At 52.8% G+C, this 14772-nt stretch overlaps 2 protein-coding genes across 4 annotated transcripts; both read right to left on the bottom strand.

The window, feature by feature from the left end:
* Positions 1 to 1317: 1317 nt before the first annotated feature.
* LOC120661807 (cell wall protein IFF6-like) lies at positions 1318 to 3576 on the bottom strand. Of its 3 annotated transcripts, XM_039940767.1 has the most exons (3): positions 3407 to 3576; positions 3082 to 3270; positions 1318 to 2914 (listed from the first exon to the last, which is right to left on the bottom strand). In XM_039940767.1, exon 3 carries the CDS (start codon positions 2867 to 2869, stop codon positions 1541 to 1543), a length of 1329 nt encoding a protein of 442 aa, XP_039796701.1. In that variant the 5' UTR covers positions 2870 to 2914; positions 3082 to 3270; positions 3407 to 3576; the 3' UTR covers positions 1318 to 1540. The 3 variants fall into 3 exon arrangements, with proteins under 3 accessions (XP_039796701.1, XP_039796700.1, XP_039796699.1); XM_039940766.1 differs by having other exon boundaries at positions 3082 to 3576; XM_039940765.1 differs by lacking the exon at positions 3082 to 3270 and having other exon boundaries at positions 3407 to 3573.
* Positions 3577 to 9035: 5459 nt separating this feature from the next.
* Positions 9036 to 13440, bottom strand: LOC120661806 (U-box domain-containing protein 4-like). The gene is made up of 2 exons (XM_039940764.1): positions 11923 to 13440; positions 9036 to 9565 (listed from the first exon to the last, which is right to left on the bottom strand). The coding sequence occupies exons 1-2, from the start codon at positions 13240 to 13242 to the stop codon at positions 9476 to 9478; spliced, it is 1410 nt and encodes a 469-aa protein (XP_039796698.1). The 5' UTR covers positions 13243 to 13440; the 3' UTR covers positions 9036 to 9475.
* Positions 13441 to 14772: the final 1332 nt, after the last annotated feature.

The following is a 14772-nucleotide window of genomic DNA, read 5'->3' as shown; positions in this document are numbered from 1 at the left end:
AAGTCATGTTGTGGTACCGGAAAAGAGTGTGGCTAAGGACGAAACAAAGAAACAAAAAAAAGGACACGGTACAATGATTCTTGGAGTTGGACCCAATTATTTTGGCAGTTTTTTCGCTTACTTGTGTGACCGAGCTTACTGTTTGTTGGGGTTAGGTGAAAAGAAGGCATCATGGCATTTGTTAAGTTGCAAGAAGTTTGACCTTTGTAGTCTAGTTTATTGTTAGTGTAGCGGTAATGATATTGCATACCTCGTCATGGTTTCAGGACATGATTGGAAAACAAGAATCTTACATGGGTTTGGGCAAACAGTTCATTTTGCATTCGAGATGAAGTCATCAGGGACAAGGGACCAAGAAGAAGAAAAAAAAAAGAAAAAAAACGTGTGCATGGATTAAAAAGGAGAGAGACGACATGATGACCTTGGGAGTGTTTAGATGCCCCAACCCCCCCCCCCCCCCCAATTCAAACTTTCCATCACATCGAAACATTAAATATAGCAAATGACTCATGCATGGAGTACTAAATGTAGGTAAATAAAAAAACTAATTGCATAGTTTTGATGTACGTTACGAGACGAATCTTTTGAACTTAGTTAGGTCATGGTAGGACAATATTTACCACAAACAAACGAAAAGTGTTACAGTGTGCTACAGTGTCGGATGTGACTTTTTTCCCCACTTTTCCAGAGATCTAAACACAGCCCTTGTGACCTTGAGCGTGATTCTACTTTCTACATTTCCAACGCAGTGGGTGTGTGTTCTGATGTATCTCTCTCTCTTTTTTTGAAATGCCTACAAATGTATGTCGATGTGCTAAAGAAAATACAAGCGTGTACTCGTAAAAAAAAATACAAGCGTGTGACAAAGGTCCATGTACTTGTCAAATGAACATCTAGTTCCTCGCTAAGAATACTTTGCTACTCCGCGATGGTCATAATGATGGTAACAACGGGAGGATCTGAGTACGGATTAGGCTGTGTTCACTCTCGCCCTCCAATCCATAGCTCAAGCTAGAAAAGTAGGAGCATTGGATTAGGCCAATTGAAAGCCAACAAGAAATGCAACGAGGAATCTCAAGTCTTAACACGAGTAAGACTGACAAAATCATGTGCCGGTGGCCAGCAATTCAACCACCACCAGTCTGTTACAGCCTTGGATCTTGCAGACTGGCACCTCTGTTGAACCAATCAGAAGCCCGGCATTCTACTACCGGGCACCGTACGGACGGTAGGTAATACGGTAATGATCGCCAACGAACATTGAGGACATCGGTCATGGTTAGCTCGCAACAACATCAGAAGCTAAAAAACCTCGGTGCTAAAGACAGAGAAACCAAACCATTTTTCATCAAGTACTGACTGATACATTAAAGGCAGAGCAACTAATTCCCGATCTGACAAACCTAGAACAAGAGCATGAGAAGGTGGTGTTATTCCTCTGCGCTAGTAAGATTTTCAGTTGAGACGACTGCAAATGCCATCTCTTTGCTTCGTTGTTGGTTGTGGCCACTGGCCAGCGCTTGTGGTGATCCGGTGGAGATCAGAAGAACGCCCGGCTGCCGTAGAACACCTTGGGCGACGGCTTCTCCTGCTGCCCGCCGGCCGTCAGCTTCTTGGCCGCACTCGAGTCGGCGCCGCTGTAATCTGCCTCGGAGGCGGCGGCCGCGGGGCTGCTCTTCTCGCTGCTGCCGTTGTCCAGGTCCAAGGCCGGGAGCTTCATCTTGGCCAGGGAGTCCGTGAACTGCTGCATGCTCTTCATGTACATGTCCATGATCTGGTTCCCGTCCACCTTCACCTCCTGCTCGATGTTGACGCTGATCACCGGCTTGTCCACCGCGGCCTCCGACGCGGCGCCGGGCGAGTTCGCCGCGGGGCTCTCCTGGACGGTGCGGGACGAGTCGACCTCCGCGTCGGCGGCCTCGGGCGCCGCCTTCACCTTGTGCCCAGCCGACGAGTGGGCGTTCCCGGACGGCTCCGAGCTGGAATTGGACTGCGGGGTGGCCGGGACCGCCGCGGAGGCGGGGGACTCCGTGGTGGATACGCTGCTGACCGGCGTATCGCTCCGGGAGGCGCCCACCGAGTCGGCAGCGCTCTGGTCCGTCGAGAAGCTCTCCACGAGGCGCACGCCGGCTTCGTGGCTTAGGGTCGTGGCGCCGTCCTCGTGCTCCGAGGTCAGCAGGCTCTCGGAGCTCTGTGCCTCCACGGCCGCGCACGGCAGCCCCGTGTACTCGGACACCATGATCTGGTTCTCCTCCACGAGATTCAGGTCGGGGAACTCGATCTTCCCGTACTCGTTCCCGCTCCCAGCGGTGGCGCCGGCGTTAGTCCCCGGCACCTCCTCCGGGTCGGCCAGCGCCGGCTTGGGCGTCGGAGAGATGGGCACGACCTCCGGCACGACCCCGATGTAGGACAGCTCGAGCTGGAGGAACCCCGAGGGCGTCTGGAAGAGGTCGCTGGTGGTGAGCGGGAACTCCCGGGCGAGCGTGCCGCCGTCGGCGGCGATGACCTCCGGGAGCGGCACGAGCGCGAACCCCAGCAGCTGGTCCTCCAGGTAGTTCTTGATCCGGCTGAGCATCCAGACCTCGCAGCGGAGCGCGGCGTCGACGTCCCCCGCGCGCACGCCGAGGCGCAGCGACTGGTCGAACACCGGGTTGCGGCCGCCGCCGTTAACCACCTGCGTGGACGCCACCGGCGCGCCGTCCCCCGGCAGAGACACCCGCGCGTACACGTCCTGCTTGTGGTAGATGCAGATGTTCTGGATGTCCCGCGCGCTCCGCACGTGCACGTCGACGTACCCGATCAGCTCCCCGGTCCCGTTGGCGGCGGCGGCCGCCGGCGCAGAAACCGCTCCTCCCTTCTGCTGCTCCATGGCGAGAACACAATCTACTTCTCCGGTCCTCCCGAGCCTCCAACCCTGCGACCACAGCCAAGAGGAAGAACAAGCAACAAATCAGACGACACCCATATAATAATATCACGCTTCTTCGTCCACGGAATTGAATCCGCTCGGGCGGTGGGATGGGCAGCTGCATAGTCAAAATCCGAGGAGTAGGTAGAGCGAAACTGTCGGCAGATGCTTACACCAGTGCGCCGAGCCAAACAAACCGGAGCTGCACACCAGCTCCACGAACTTCTTGAACGGTGATGGACGAGCTGCTGATCCCTCCTACCCCTACTCGATTCAACACAGCCACGCAGCTGCTCGCGCGACTGGAGCTGAAATACCCCAAGAACCCACCGGAGCTCCGGCGAAAGCGTCGCTACTGGGCACTAAAAAAAGGAGTTCACGATGTGTAGGGTTCCATCCCAATAAAGGCAAGGGAAAGCGCGAGGAAGAGCTCAAATCCCAGCAAAGCAGAAGAGAAAAAGGACGAGGGAATTGGAGCAGATTCGCGATGCCGCTTACCCTGTCCGAAGTGCCTGCCCCGCTCGCGAGAGAGACGACGAGGACGAACAAAGCAGAGCCACTGGATTCAAGCGGAGGAGAGTGGAGCGCAGCGGCAGGATGGGGGGCTCGAGGATATAACACGAACACCGAAGAGGATTAGGGTAGTAGTAGTAGATTTTTCTAGCTGGCCTTGCCCTTTTCCACCCCTTTTACCTGACTGAGGCCCTGTTTAGTTTCTACCTTATAAACTCCGTAAACATTAAAAAAAACCGTCATATCAAATATTTCGACACATGCATGGAGTACTAAATGAAGTCTATTTACAAAATTTTTTATATAGATGGGCTGTAAATCACGAGACGAATCTAATTAACCTACTTAATCCATGATTTGCAACAGTGATACTACGGTAACCATCCGCTAATTATTAATTAATCATGAATTAATTAGCATTATTAGATTCGTCTCGCGATTTACAACCCATCTATGCAAAAAAAATTGTAAATAAATTTCATTTAATACTTCAAATTAGTAAAATTCTAACGCAATTTTTTTTGCGCTGGAAATAAACAGGGCCTGAGGTTGCTTTTATTGCCTTGTTTGGCCGGGCCGGGCCGGAGCGTCAGTGTAGGACTGGCGCCATGTGCTTCGTAGAATCGCAGTAGAGACGTAGCAACGTACGTACAGTAGTATTCAAAGGCGCCAATTCCCCGTTCATCCGGCCCCGACCGCATACGTAGCGATCAGCCTACTGTTCATCAAGTATAGTAAAAAAGGCTCGGCTCGATAAAAAGGGCCCAGGAAAGGCCGCGAAAGGGGTCGCAGAAAGTCCGCGGCCGGGAGCGAGCGCAGCGCTGCCCGTGGGGGCACTTTGCCCGCCGTGACAGCCCGAAAAGTCAAGGCGGGTTCGCGCCTTCGCGGGCGGCAGCGCGCGTGAGGGGGGCCGCCAATGGCGCGGCGCCACCTGGGATCCCTCTCCTGGGCGGCCCGCGTTGTTTAATCGGAGAGGCGGAACCGAGCGGCGACGAGCGAACCGGCCGGACGGGGCGTGGGATGCCGGCTGCTACCACCAGTCCGCGGCCGCGGGCGGGCGGGCGGGCGGGTGGGGGTGGGTGGGTGGGCGCGTGCCGTGGCCGGCGGCGCCTGTCCCTGTACGTCCGCCCGGCGGGGTCCGGCACGCTCGCGCAGGGTTTTTCAAGGCGGAGATGATCATCTCGCCGGGGGGGCCTTTTCCGCCATCATCGCGAACGGGGGGGCGGGTTCGCGAGCCGGATCGGCGTGGGGTGGCCGGCCGGCCGGCCACCCCGCGGCGGGGCCAGGCCGCCTGTCGACCGCGCCGCGCACGGGCACGAGGCGGCCGCGCTGGTGCGTGCGCGTGCGCTGCGGCGACGGAGCGGGACGGGAGTCCCGGCATCGGTCGAGTACGCTAATGAGTAGGCAGGCGCAGGACCGACCGAATCTGGCCCATGTGCGGTTGACGCCTCCACGAGATGGACAGACGGACGGATGGGTGGTGGCAGTGGGCGCCCATGAGCCGGGCTTTTTAGACCGTTTCTTCTCCCCCTTGCGGGTGGTCCGGCAACCGTCAGGCATGTGCCGGCTGCAAAGCATGTTTCTTGGTGGGTGGGTGAAAGGAGTGAGTCATCGATAGGCCCGGGGACTGCGCGGTGAAAACGCCGGCTCAGCACACATTTCTGCACTGTCCTTGTCGCCGGCGTGCCGGCGCTAATTGTTGTTTCAGCTGCCGGGGTTACAGCTTGGACGCCGTCTAGCGTAGCTGGAGGACTCGATGAGAGAAGTGCACGCCGATGTCGATTGCTGCTTCACGCATGGCCGAGTAATGTTGCTACTCAACCGAGCCTATTCAGATTTTTTTTTTGAAAAGAAAGGCCTATTCAGAAATGAGATCCAAGACATTGCGCAACCTTCCTCAATGCTGCGTGCAGCTGTCTGTTGTTTGGCTGAATTGAATCCAGTCTCTAATCGCCTTCTGTTCCTCTGAAGAACTGAATCCTGAGGTAGGGGGAAAAAGAAAAACTGAATCTCCAAGCTCACAAGCCAAGCAAAAACTGGCTTTTGAAGCTAGCTCGTGCGACTTCCATCACGATGTTGAGGTCGCACATGCGTGGATGTAATGGATTGACCAGAAGAAAGTAAGCGACGGCACATCAACGTGTACTTGATGGCAACTTGAGTGCAAGTATCTTGCTTGGGGATCCAGTGGTTTGTTATAGTTGTGCTTGTGACCACAGGGAAAGCTATTCTCAGATTCCAGTTAGCGATGACCTTTTTCTTAGTGCCGTTTAGCCGTGGCTCTCCCGCTTAACCAGCAACCAAAGCCAAATCACGGCTCATATAACCTCCTCCTTTTTGGAATCCAAGCAGTTGCCGTAATAGTATACTACTATGGATTAGTACTAACAACCGTGTTATCCTTACGGAGGACCTGTTCAATGTTGGGTCTTTTGTGGTGGACGGTGGTTGCTACGCCTGGCATAGCGGTGAGTGTCGTCTTTTCGGCGACACCACAACCTGAAAGTGAAACAAGTGTTCAAAGACAGCTTCCGGATGCCGGATGCTAAATCTCTCGCAAGGAATAATTCAGGTTTCAAAAAGAGACGGCGAAATAGTTGCGAGCAGTTGATTTGGGCCCGGCCCAATAATGACAGCCAGTACTGATCAACCCAATTACGAAATTCGATACCCAAAACTCCACTCAGAAGAGTCTTCACGGACCTAAAAGAGTTTTCAGGGATAAGAAGTTCCCGTAGCTTTCATGTACTGCTACTTAGTTGTTCTTCGATGCACGATCCACGTTGGCGTATTCAGACGGCAGATCCTGCCCAGCTGCCGCTGTTCTGCTATAGCGAGTTTGATTGCGAACGAACGGCGTCATGGTAGTACAGCTCTTATCCTGTATTCCTGTTGTAGGGCACGAAGAAATGGTTCTGGGTCTGTAGTAGCCCGTTGCCGTACTGTGAGTACGAGCGATCGATGCATAACAGGGAACGTAGTTCTGAAGATTGGGTTATCTGGATCATTTTCTTTTCTGCCCAACGTGGCAACGTTTATCTGAATCATTGAATGTGTTGTGCGTATGCTAAGGCTGCTAGCGTTCTTGTCTCTAAGCCCGACCGTTGGAGCCGTCGTGGTTGAACGCTTGACGTAGTGGGAGCATGGAAACAAACGCTGACGGTGCGAGCTGAAGGAGCCACGTTTGGCTTGTTGCCTTCTTTTTTGTCCTGAATCCCTGATTGATCGGGGCTGCACTTCGTGGAAATGGAACGCGCTGCCACGTCTTTCCAGAGCTCTACCCCTGTGTCCTTGTCATCTCTATCTCTAGTATCTCTACCCCAACATGTCGCTCTGAAACATTGGGATTTTCATTTTATTTTCCTCAGTGTTTGACACATGAAAAACAAGCATGGAATTCAGTCGCCCAAGAGTCCTGGTCGAGGCGCTGCGTGCCGACGGCTGGGTCCTTGGACAAGTTGGACATGCCAATCCACACGGTTGGCCTTGGTCCCTCATCGGCTCACCCGAGCCGGGCGCTCGCACAGTGCGGTGACGGTACAGCATGGCCCGCATCTCGCCCTCCTCGCGGCCGGCGCACATGGCCGTGCCGTTACGGACGGCGATGCCTCGTCACCGGAACCAGCCGCTTTCGGGCTCTCTGCCTCGCCACACGGAACCGCAAAGAAAACACACCAGCACCGCACGTCCCCGCCGGCCCTGGTCCGTCGACGGCGACGGCCGCCGAGATCACCGATTTTCCGGTGCTGGAACGGGAACCTTTTCCTTTCAGGACAGGGTGCTTCCTTTTTTTACAGGTTCCGTGTCGCACTGTTGCGCCCTGCGGTCAGCCTGTAACGGGGACGAGGACACGAGCTAGCGAACGAACGGAGGGGTCGCGGGGATTGGATTCAGCGGCGGGAAAGGAGCAGAGAAGTGCACGCCGTCGATTTTTACAGGTCACGACGGAAAAATAAATCGCAAGTACAGTCCAGAGACATATTGGCGCGGCAAGCGTGCAGCAGATTCAGCGTTCAGACGGAGCGTGCTGCGTGCCTCTTGTTTTTTTGATTCTTGCACGAGTGGCACACGATTTGATGTTTGTTACTGAGATAATGCTGGATATCTGAAGACTTTGCTGTTGCAAGCTGTTAACACTTCGATACAGAGGGTCTCTCAAAAACACACACACGCACTCCAGGTACAGAGACAGCGTCAAATCAGATGCAAATTTAATATGTAAGTTCTCCAATCTGGCTTCTTGGAGCGACTGTGATGTCTGCTGGAATCCATCGTCAATATGATGGCTCTAATCTAATACATGGAATACGTTGAAGATATCCTGTATGATGAGATACTGATCATCCAGTTTGGGCGTTGGAGCAGCGACCTTTGAAATGGTTGCTTGATTCCGACGGAGCTCGTTCGCGCCTCTTGTTTCGATCCTATCATCACAGCACGAGTGGTGCACGGCACCACGCTTTGTTGCAAGCTGTTCACCAAATCAGAGGCAAACTTTGTCATCGGGCTGGCCTACCGGTTCAGTTAACGCCGCCCGGTCTCCCTCACCATTTTCGAATCCGGATTAGGCGATTTATCTCCAGAATTGGCATCGAAAGCGAGCGATCAACCCCGATCGAATCGACGTCGTCGTCACATCCCTGGCATGCACAACAAGTCGAGGCACCGAACAACAGGAACAGCCAGGCCGCCAGCTGCAGCGCCCAACTGGGTTTGCGTCCGCGGATCAGTCTCGAATTGATTCCTCCTGCTCCGTCAGACAGGTCGTATTCTGATGCTGCTATAAACGAGATGATTGGAGCGAAATTTTCTCTCCGGAACAGAGCATCATCTGCCGAGGGACATGGCACCGGGAACACGGGTCATTGGCCCCGCCCTGTCTCGGCCAGCTAGCCGGGACAGTGACTTGAGAGAACGCAGTCTGTGCAATGCAATGGAGGTGATGTCGATCTTGTCTCACGGAGATCGCAATTATACCCGGCAGAAGATCCAGGATCGGCCTTGGGATTTTGAGCATGGGCTTTACACATTTTGGGTTCATGTGTTGAATTTTTTTTTTAGTTACATGTGTTGAAATTTCTGATAGTGATGAGAACCGACGAGATAGACGGCATATCAAGAGCACTCGTCATTGAAAAGGAGTCACCATTCGTGACAGCTTGCCTAGCCAAATGGAAGGCGATCATAAAGTTCAGAAACTTCCATTAGTGGGTTTCATATCCCGTCGATGTCAATCTGTGAAATCTCCTTTCTCAAAAAAAAAAAAACTGTGAAATCTCCGATATGTATATTTAGAGGTGCTAGCCCAATCCTGAATAGTAAGTATACATCAAGTTCTTACGGAATGCTACTACCCAGCAAAGACAAAACATCAGCTCCGTCACCCATTATAGCAGTGTAAGTTACTGTCTTGACGATACAAAAACTCTGAATACATGGAGTTTTCCGTGACCGATTGCTGGGCAAAGTAGAAATTCAGAGATGAACGGGAACGATCCTAAAAGATCTGTACATCTGAGTAGCAAAAATAACAGACTATGTTCAACATATCAGCCATACGCCTTTTTCAAAGTACCAGATCGTTCACCTCGCGGAAACACCACGAAGTCAGGAGTTTCGAAACCACAGATTCAGAGCAAATGAAGGGATCATGAATTACAAGTGCAACTAGATAAAACGAATAGGGGAATGTGGACTCCAAACCTCAAGCAAAAAAACACATGGTTGACGATCCAACATTCTCCTATAACCTGACAAGGCAAGCAAGCATACTCTAGCATCCTGTACACAGCTACAATCCAGCATATCATTAACCTTAGCACCCAAATTCTCCGCTGACATCCCCTGAAACCCTGACACCTCTCTTCACTGATGTTAGTGACCAACCAAAGCATCTCACTCCAAACCACATGTGTATTCACATAAGACATAACCAAACCGACCCAAACCAGCTGTTATTTACAGATGATCATCACATCACACCCCTCGGGCAGCTGCTCCGCTCTCAAGACTCCAACAGAGAATGGAGCAGACTTTGACCATATAATTCCTGATTTACCTAGCCAAGCTTGTAGCTGCCACAGATCCAGCTCTGCATCCAACTCCTTGTCGCTGCTCCCGCAAGTAACCAAGCAAAGTCTCGGCCTGCAAATTATACAACAAAACCTTGGTGACTCCACAACCTCTATAATTTGGAAGCACCTTTCACAAATTACTAAAAGAGATCAGCACATGCATGTTTACTTGTACGCCAGACAATTGAGCGCGCATTTGTTCCAAGCTAGGCATTCTCTTTTTAATGAACACCGAGTCTTTCACAATAAACTATCTATCTATTATCTTATTATTTGACCAATAAACAGAGCCTCCACGTTCGCTCTCAAGGTCTAGAAATTCCCACGTTAATCGGAGAAAAAAAGAAAAATTAAAATTACCACTGTCATTATGAAAAATTATCCTAAAATACCCCTATACATGTTTATAAATTAAACACCAGTGCCATTAATGTATATTTCTATTTATAAATATAAATCTATCCATCGTTTTGCACATCAAACTACATATCGTGCATACCTATAGGATACTAGCTACAAAAATAGTTAACATATTTTACCACACATATATATTATTGTATTACCAAAATCTCAAACGAACCTTCACGATTATATTATTATTAGTCAAAATAAACAAGATAATTCTAGACTTTGCCCTCCAAAGATTTGTTGTCGACATTGCTACAAGACACTACCGCACCTCACAATTAACACCACAAGCAGATCAGGAACCAGGACAATATCGATCAGGCCATGATTGGTATAGTAAGTTCATCAAGCTTGAGACATGAACATAGATTGCTGAAATTCTGAACGGAATCTTGTGCAGAGCACTATGGAGATTTGTCGGCTTTCAAAAAGCAAAAAACTTGGATCGATTGTTTCCCAACATAAATTAGGCCATGAAGGCATGGCTTCATAACAAATAGTAGCAACAGACGACCAAGAGGATTATAAAATAAGAAAGCTAGCAAAAGAACAACTGAGTCAGTTGAACTGAGCAGTGGGCAGCATTACTGCAAGGACTGGCAGATAGAAACATATTACTACTACTACAACGAATGGTAGTAGTTAAGATCGAGGAGATAGGCAGTTGTGACAGAATTAGGGTTGTGCGCTTGCCATGCGGCCACATCATTGAGAAAGAAAAATATATGCAAAAGGAGGCACCACTGCACTAGCAGCAGAGAAGCACTCTTGATTACTGAAGCATGTAGCATGTGATGAGAAAAAATTAAGTTTATGAATAATAAATACATAAAAATGCAAGATATATTTAGAATTTCAAAACTAGCCGCGCAAATGCGCGGGTCACCTCACTAGTTATCTTATTATTTGGCCAACAAACAGAGCCTCCACGTTCGCTCTCAAGGTCTAGAAATTCACATGTTAATCGAAAAGAAATAGAAAAATAAAAATTACCCACCACTGCCATTACAATAAAAATTAACCTAAAATACCCATGTGCCTAATTAAAAATTACCCACCAATGTCATTATAAAAAAATTAAATATAAAATACCATTTAGCTATGTATTAGTTACAAACATACTATTAATAAAAACTAAAGCTAACAACAATCAATCAAAATAAAAAATAATAATTATATGCATAATAATATTAATATTAAAGCTCAACAAATCAAATTGTTATTATAGGTAGATCATATTTGAATTGTTTTAACCACATAATTTACGATAATAAATAGGGTAATGTATGGTAACAAATAGTATAATCTTTAAAAAATCATAAGGATACAACGACATGCAAATTTTTGAATTTTCAATACTAAACGTGCAAATGCGTGGGCCATACGCCTTGTTTTCTTGATTTAACAAGATATGTTGTTTCCTGGAACGACCCAGTTATAGCACTGCAGTGTTGACTTGCAGAAGACAGCAAGCATCCTCCTGTGCCTTGAAAGAGTTAACAGAACCTCGACTCTGCTTGAGAAATGTAAACAATAAACCTAGTGCGTATCTCCACAATGTGAACCGAATCCAGAGGTCAACACCTGACTTTATGCATGCCACCTAGCACGAACGCCTTTTAGACATGAGTTCCTCAGTTCATTTAGCTAACACTGAGCATATCCTAGGAACACTGAGTACATGTACAATTAGACCTTTCTTTCGTCGCTTTAGTGTACTTTTCAGTACTTGGCGTCATTCAGACTTCAATCAAACTCAAACTGACGACTTCGTTGCATACTGTGTACAATCAGTTCTAAACAGACAGACAAGGCAAGGTGACTTCAGTCACATCAAACCGTCTAAGGACTTCAACATCGATCTACTCCAACCAACAATTGCAATATTAATCAAATAAATTTAGCAAATCATGCCCGATTCCAACCTAACATTGATTAGCCAATGGAATGCAGCTAAACCTAAAGAAGCGCGAGTACTGAACTTTGTTAGAGAAGAAGATTAGAGCTTGTGTTGCGTACCTTGTGCTTGGCACGGGCAGAACCAGACTGTGATAGCGCGACAAGCGGCGGGATGGCGCCCTCGCGTACAAGAAGCGCACGGTTATGCGGGCAATCGGAGCACAGCTGCAGCAGCGCCACCACGGCAAACTCCTTCTCCTTGGCAGGGCCGTCCTCGATCGTCTCAACCAACGCGGGGATCCCGCCAGCCTCCACCACAGCTTCACGGCCCTCGGCGATGCCCGCGAGGCTCCCAAGAACCACCATCGCCTTCTCGCACGTCCCGCTGCCGCGTTCGCCGATGAGGTGCACGAGCGGAACGATGGCGCCGGCGCTGACCGCCCGCTCCTTGTTCCTGCGCGCGGAGCAGAGGCGGTAGAGCGTGGTGAGCGCGTCCTTCTTACCGCGCGTGGAGCCCGCGGAAAGCAGCGCTACGAGCGGCGGGATGGCGCCGCAGGCTCCGATGGTTGCGCGGTTCTCCTCGATGCCGGACAGACTGAGAAGCGCGCAGGCGGCGTTCTGCTTGGCCGCGGTCGTTCCGGTGCGGAGCGCGTAGACGAGGGGCTTGATGGCGCCCGCCGACGTGATGGCCGAGCGGTTCCGCTCCTCCAGCGAGAGGTTGAGCAGCGCGGTGACCGCGTTCTCCTGCGCGACCGGGTCGGTGCTGCGCAGCAGCGGCACGAGCGCCGGGATGGCGCCCGACACCCCGATCAGGTCCCGGATGTCGGACCGGTGCTTGGCCAGCAGCCGTATCCTGGCGGCGGCCGCGCGGCGCGCGTCCGGCGCTGCATCGGGGCCCAGCGCCTGCACGCACGCGAGCACGAAGGGCTCAACGCGCTCCAGCGGCGCGGCGTCCGGCAACAGATCCATGGACTCGAGGTCGTTCAGATCCACGGCGGCGCGCGCCGGGTCCGGCGCGTCGGATCTGGGCGCCGCCCCCGCCGCCGCCATCGCGAGGCGCTCGAGCTCCCCGGAGATGTCGGAGTTGAAGCTGGAGTAGTCAGAGAAGTCCCGCGATAGCTCGAGCAGCTCCGTGGCGGCCGCGTTGATGGCGGAGGACGACTTTGCGACTGCCGCCGGGTGCGCGGGCCCCGCAGTGGAGGCGAGCTCGCTGAGGTGGAAGTCGATGACGGAGTCGGTGAGGTTCTCAATGTCGGAGTCGCCCGCGTCGCCGCCGCCATCGCGCGGGGCCGCCGGGGAGCCAGGGGCGGAGTCCGGCTGCAGCAGCGCGGAGCGGATGGTGCGCATGGACCGCCCCGGGCGGCGCAGCGGCCCCGCGGCCGCGCAGGGGCTCTGCCCCGGCGAGGGCGAGGGGATCTGGGAGCCGGCGAGCGACACCATGGCGCGCAGGCGGGTGGGGAGTGATGATGAGGGAGAGCGGAGAGGGGGAGGGCCGGAGGGGAGGGGAGGGGAGGGGAGGTGGTTGGGCGCTGTACTGGTGACTGCGTGTACGTATACGCTCGCTCGCCGCCGATGCTGCCGTGCACAGCACAAGTCCGCGCGCCCCGCCGCAACAAAACAAGCACGCCGCGGGCGGAACGGGACGGAAGGAGATGCGAGTGCGGCGTGGATCTTTGTAGCCGCTTTTGCTCGCTCGGTGGTGGGATGGGATCCCGGGTTGACGGGCTGACAGGACAGGTGGCGGTGTGTGCCGCCATGCCTGCCCTGCTGCTAGCCCACCCGTTGTTTACAGAATGACACGGGGGCAGGGGAAGCTGTGTGCGGAGCTGTCAGTGGGTTGGAGTGGAGTGCCAGTGGCGCAGTGAACGCCGAGGGCGGGCGGCTTTTGGAGCTTGGTGGCTGGCGACTGGCGTGGCCGGCGCCGGGCAGTCATGAGTGGGCGCGGTGCGCGGTGACGACGGGGGGCCGAGCGAGCAAGCAAGGAATCGCTTTTCCGTTGGCTCCTCCTCGTCCCCGCTACCGGCCGGCGCCAGCCGCCAGCCGCCAGCGCCAGGCTAATAAACCGACGATCCTGCCAGGCTGCCACCGCGCGCGGCGGCTCCGGCGGTAGCGTTCGTCTCATCGGACGGACGGACGTTTGCCGGGGGCGGATTTGGATGGGCGTGCGGCGTGCGCACGGGCAGGGCACGGCAGGCGCCGCCCAGCGCGCTCTTTTTTTTTCACACCGGAAACCAGGGGGGGCGGCGTGCCGCGGCATTCGGCAGATTTTCGCAGGCACGGCGTGGCGGTGGCGACGGGGTGTGGGGTGGTGGTGGTGGACGCTTTTGCACGCCTCGTGTCCGCGCGTGCTCAAAAGGAGGGGCTCGTCCGGTCGTCCCTCGCATCTCCTCAGATCATCACGCGGCGTCGGCGTTGGCGTCGGTCGCGGGCCCCGCGATTCCAAAGCTGGGTGGGCGGCAACAAAAGGCGCCCAGGGTTCAGGCGCGCGTGTGGTATGGTATGGGCCTATATTGGGGGACTGGGGAGTGATGAAAACCCAGGAAAATGACGCAAAACAAAAGGGGGAGCCGAGATGGCCTCAACCTAGGCCGCGTTTAGTTTACGAAAAGTTGGGTGAAAAGTCACTGTAACACGTTTCGTTGTTACTTGATAAATAATGTCAAATCATGAACTAATTAGGCTTAAAAGATTCATCTCGTGCTAATCAGTTAGACTGTGTAATTAGTTATTTTTTCCAACTACATTTAATATTTCATGCATGTGTCGAAAGATTCAATGTGACGGGTAATGTAGAAAAAATTTTGGGAACTAAACGGAGCCCTAATCAGAACGGAAAGGGAAGTGCAGGCTGCACAGACGGCCACCACGAGGGTGTGGTGCGAGCGTGCACGGCTCGGCTCCGGATGTGGTGGTTCTGCGCAGCCGGCTTGCAGCCCCGCCGAACGGGGTGTGGTATACGGTGACCAGTGC

The sequence above is a fragment of the Panicum virgatum genome, chromosome 2N, assembly GCF_016808335.1.
Source record: "Panicum virgatum strain AP13 chromosome 2N, P.virgatum_v5, whole genome shotgun sequence".
Classification (NCBI taxonomy): domain Eukaryota; kingdom Viridiplantae; phylum Streptophyta; class Magnoliopsida; order Poales; family Poaceae; genus Panicum; species Panicum virgatum.
The sequence above is the reverse complement of the archived record's forward strand: the minus strand, read 5'-3'. Positions and strand labels throughout refer to the sequence as shown.

What these genes read in the sequence shown, in the direction of transcription:
- LOC120661807 (XM_039940766.1), bottom strand. Translation starts at nt 2,869, where the DNA reads ATGGAGCAGCAGAAGGGAGGAGCGGTTTCTGCGCCGGCGGCCGCCGCC.
- LOC120661806 (XM_039940764.1), bottom strand. Translation starts at nt 13,242, where the DNA reads ATGGTGTCGCTCGCCGGCTCCCAGATCCCCTCGCCCTCGCCGGGGCAG. An exon ending in CTGCCCGTGCCAAGCACAAG is followed by an intron (nt 9,566 to 11,922) that starts GTACGCAACACA and finishes TATAATTTGCAG; the next exon opens with GCCGAGACTTTGCTTGGTTA.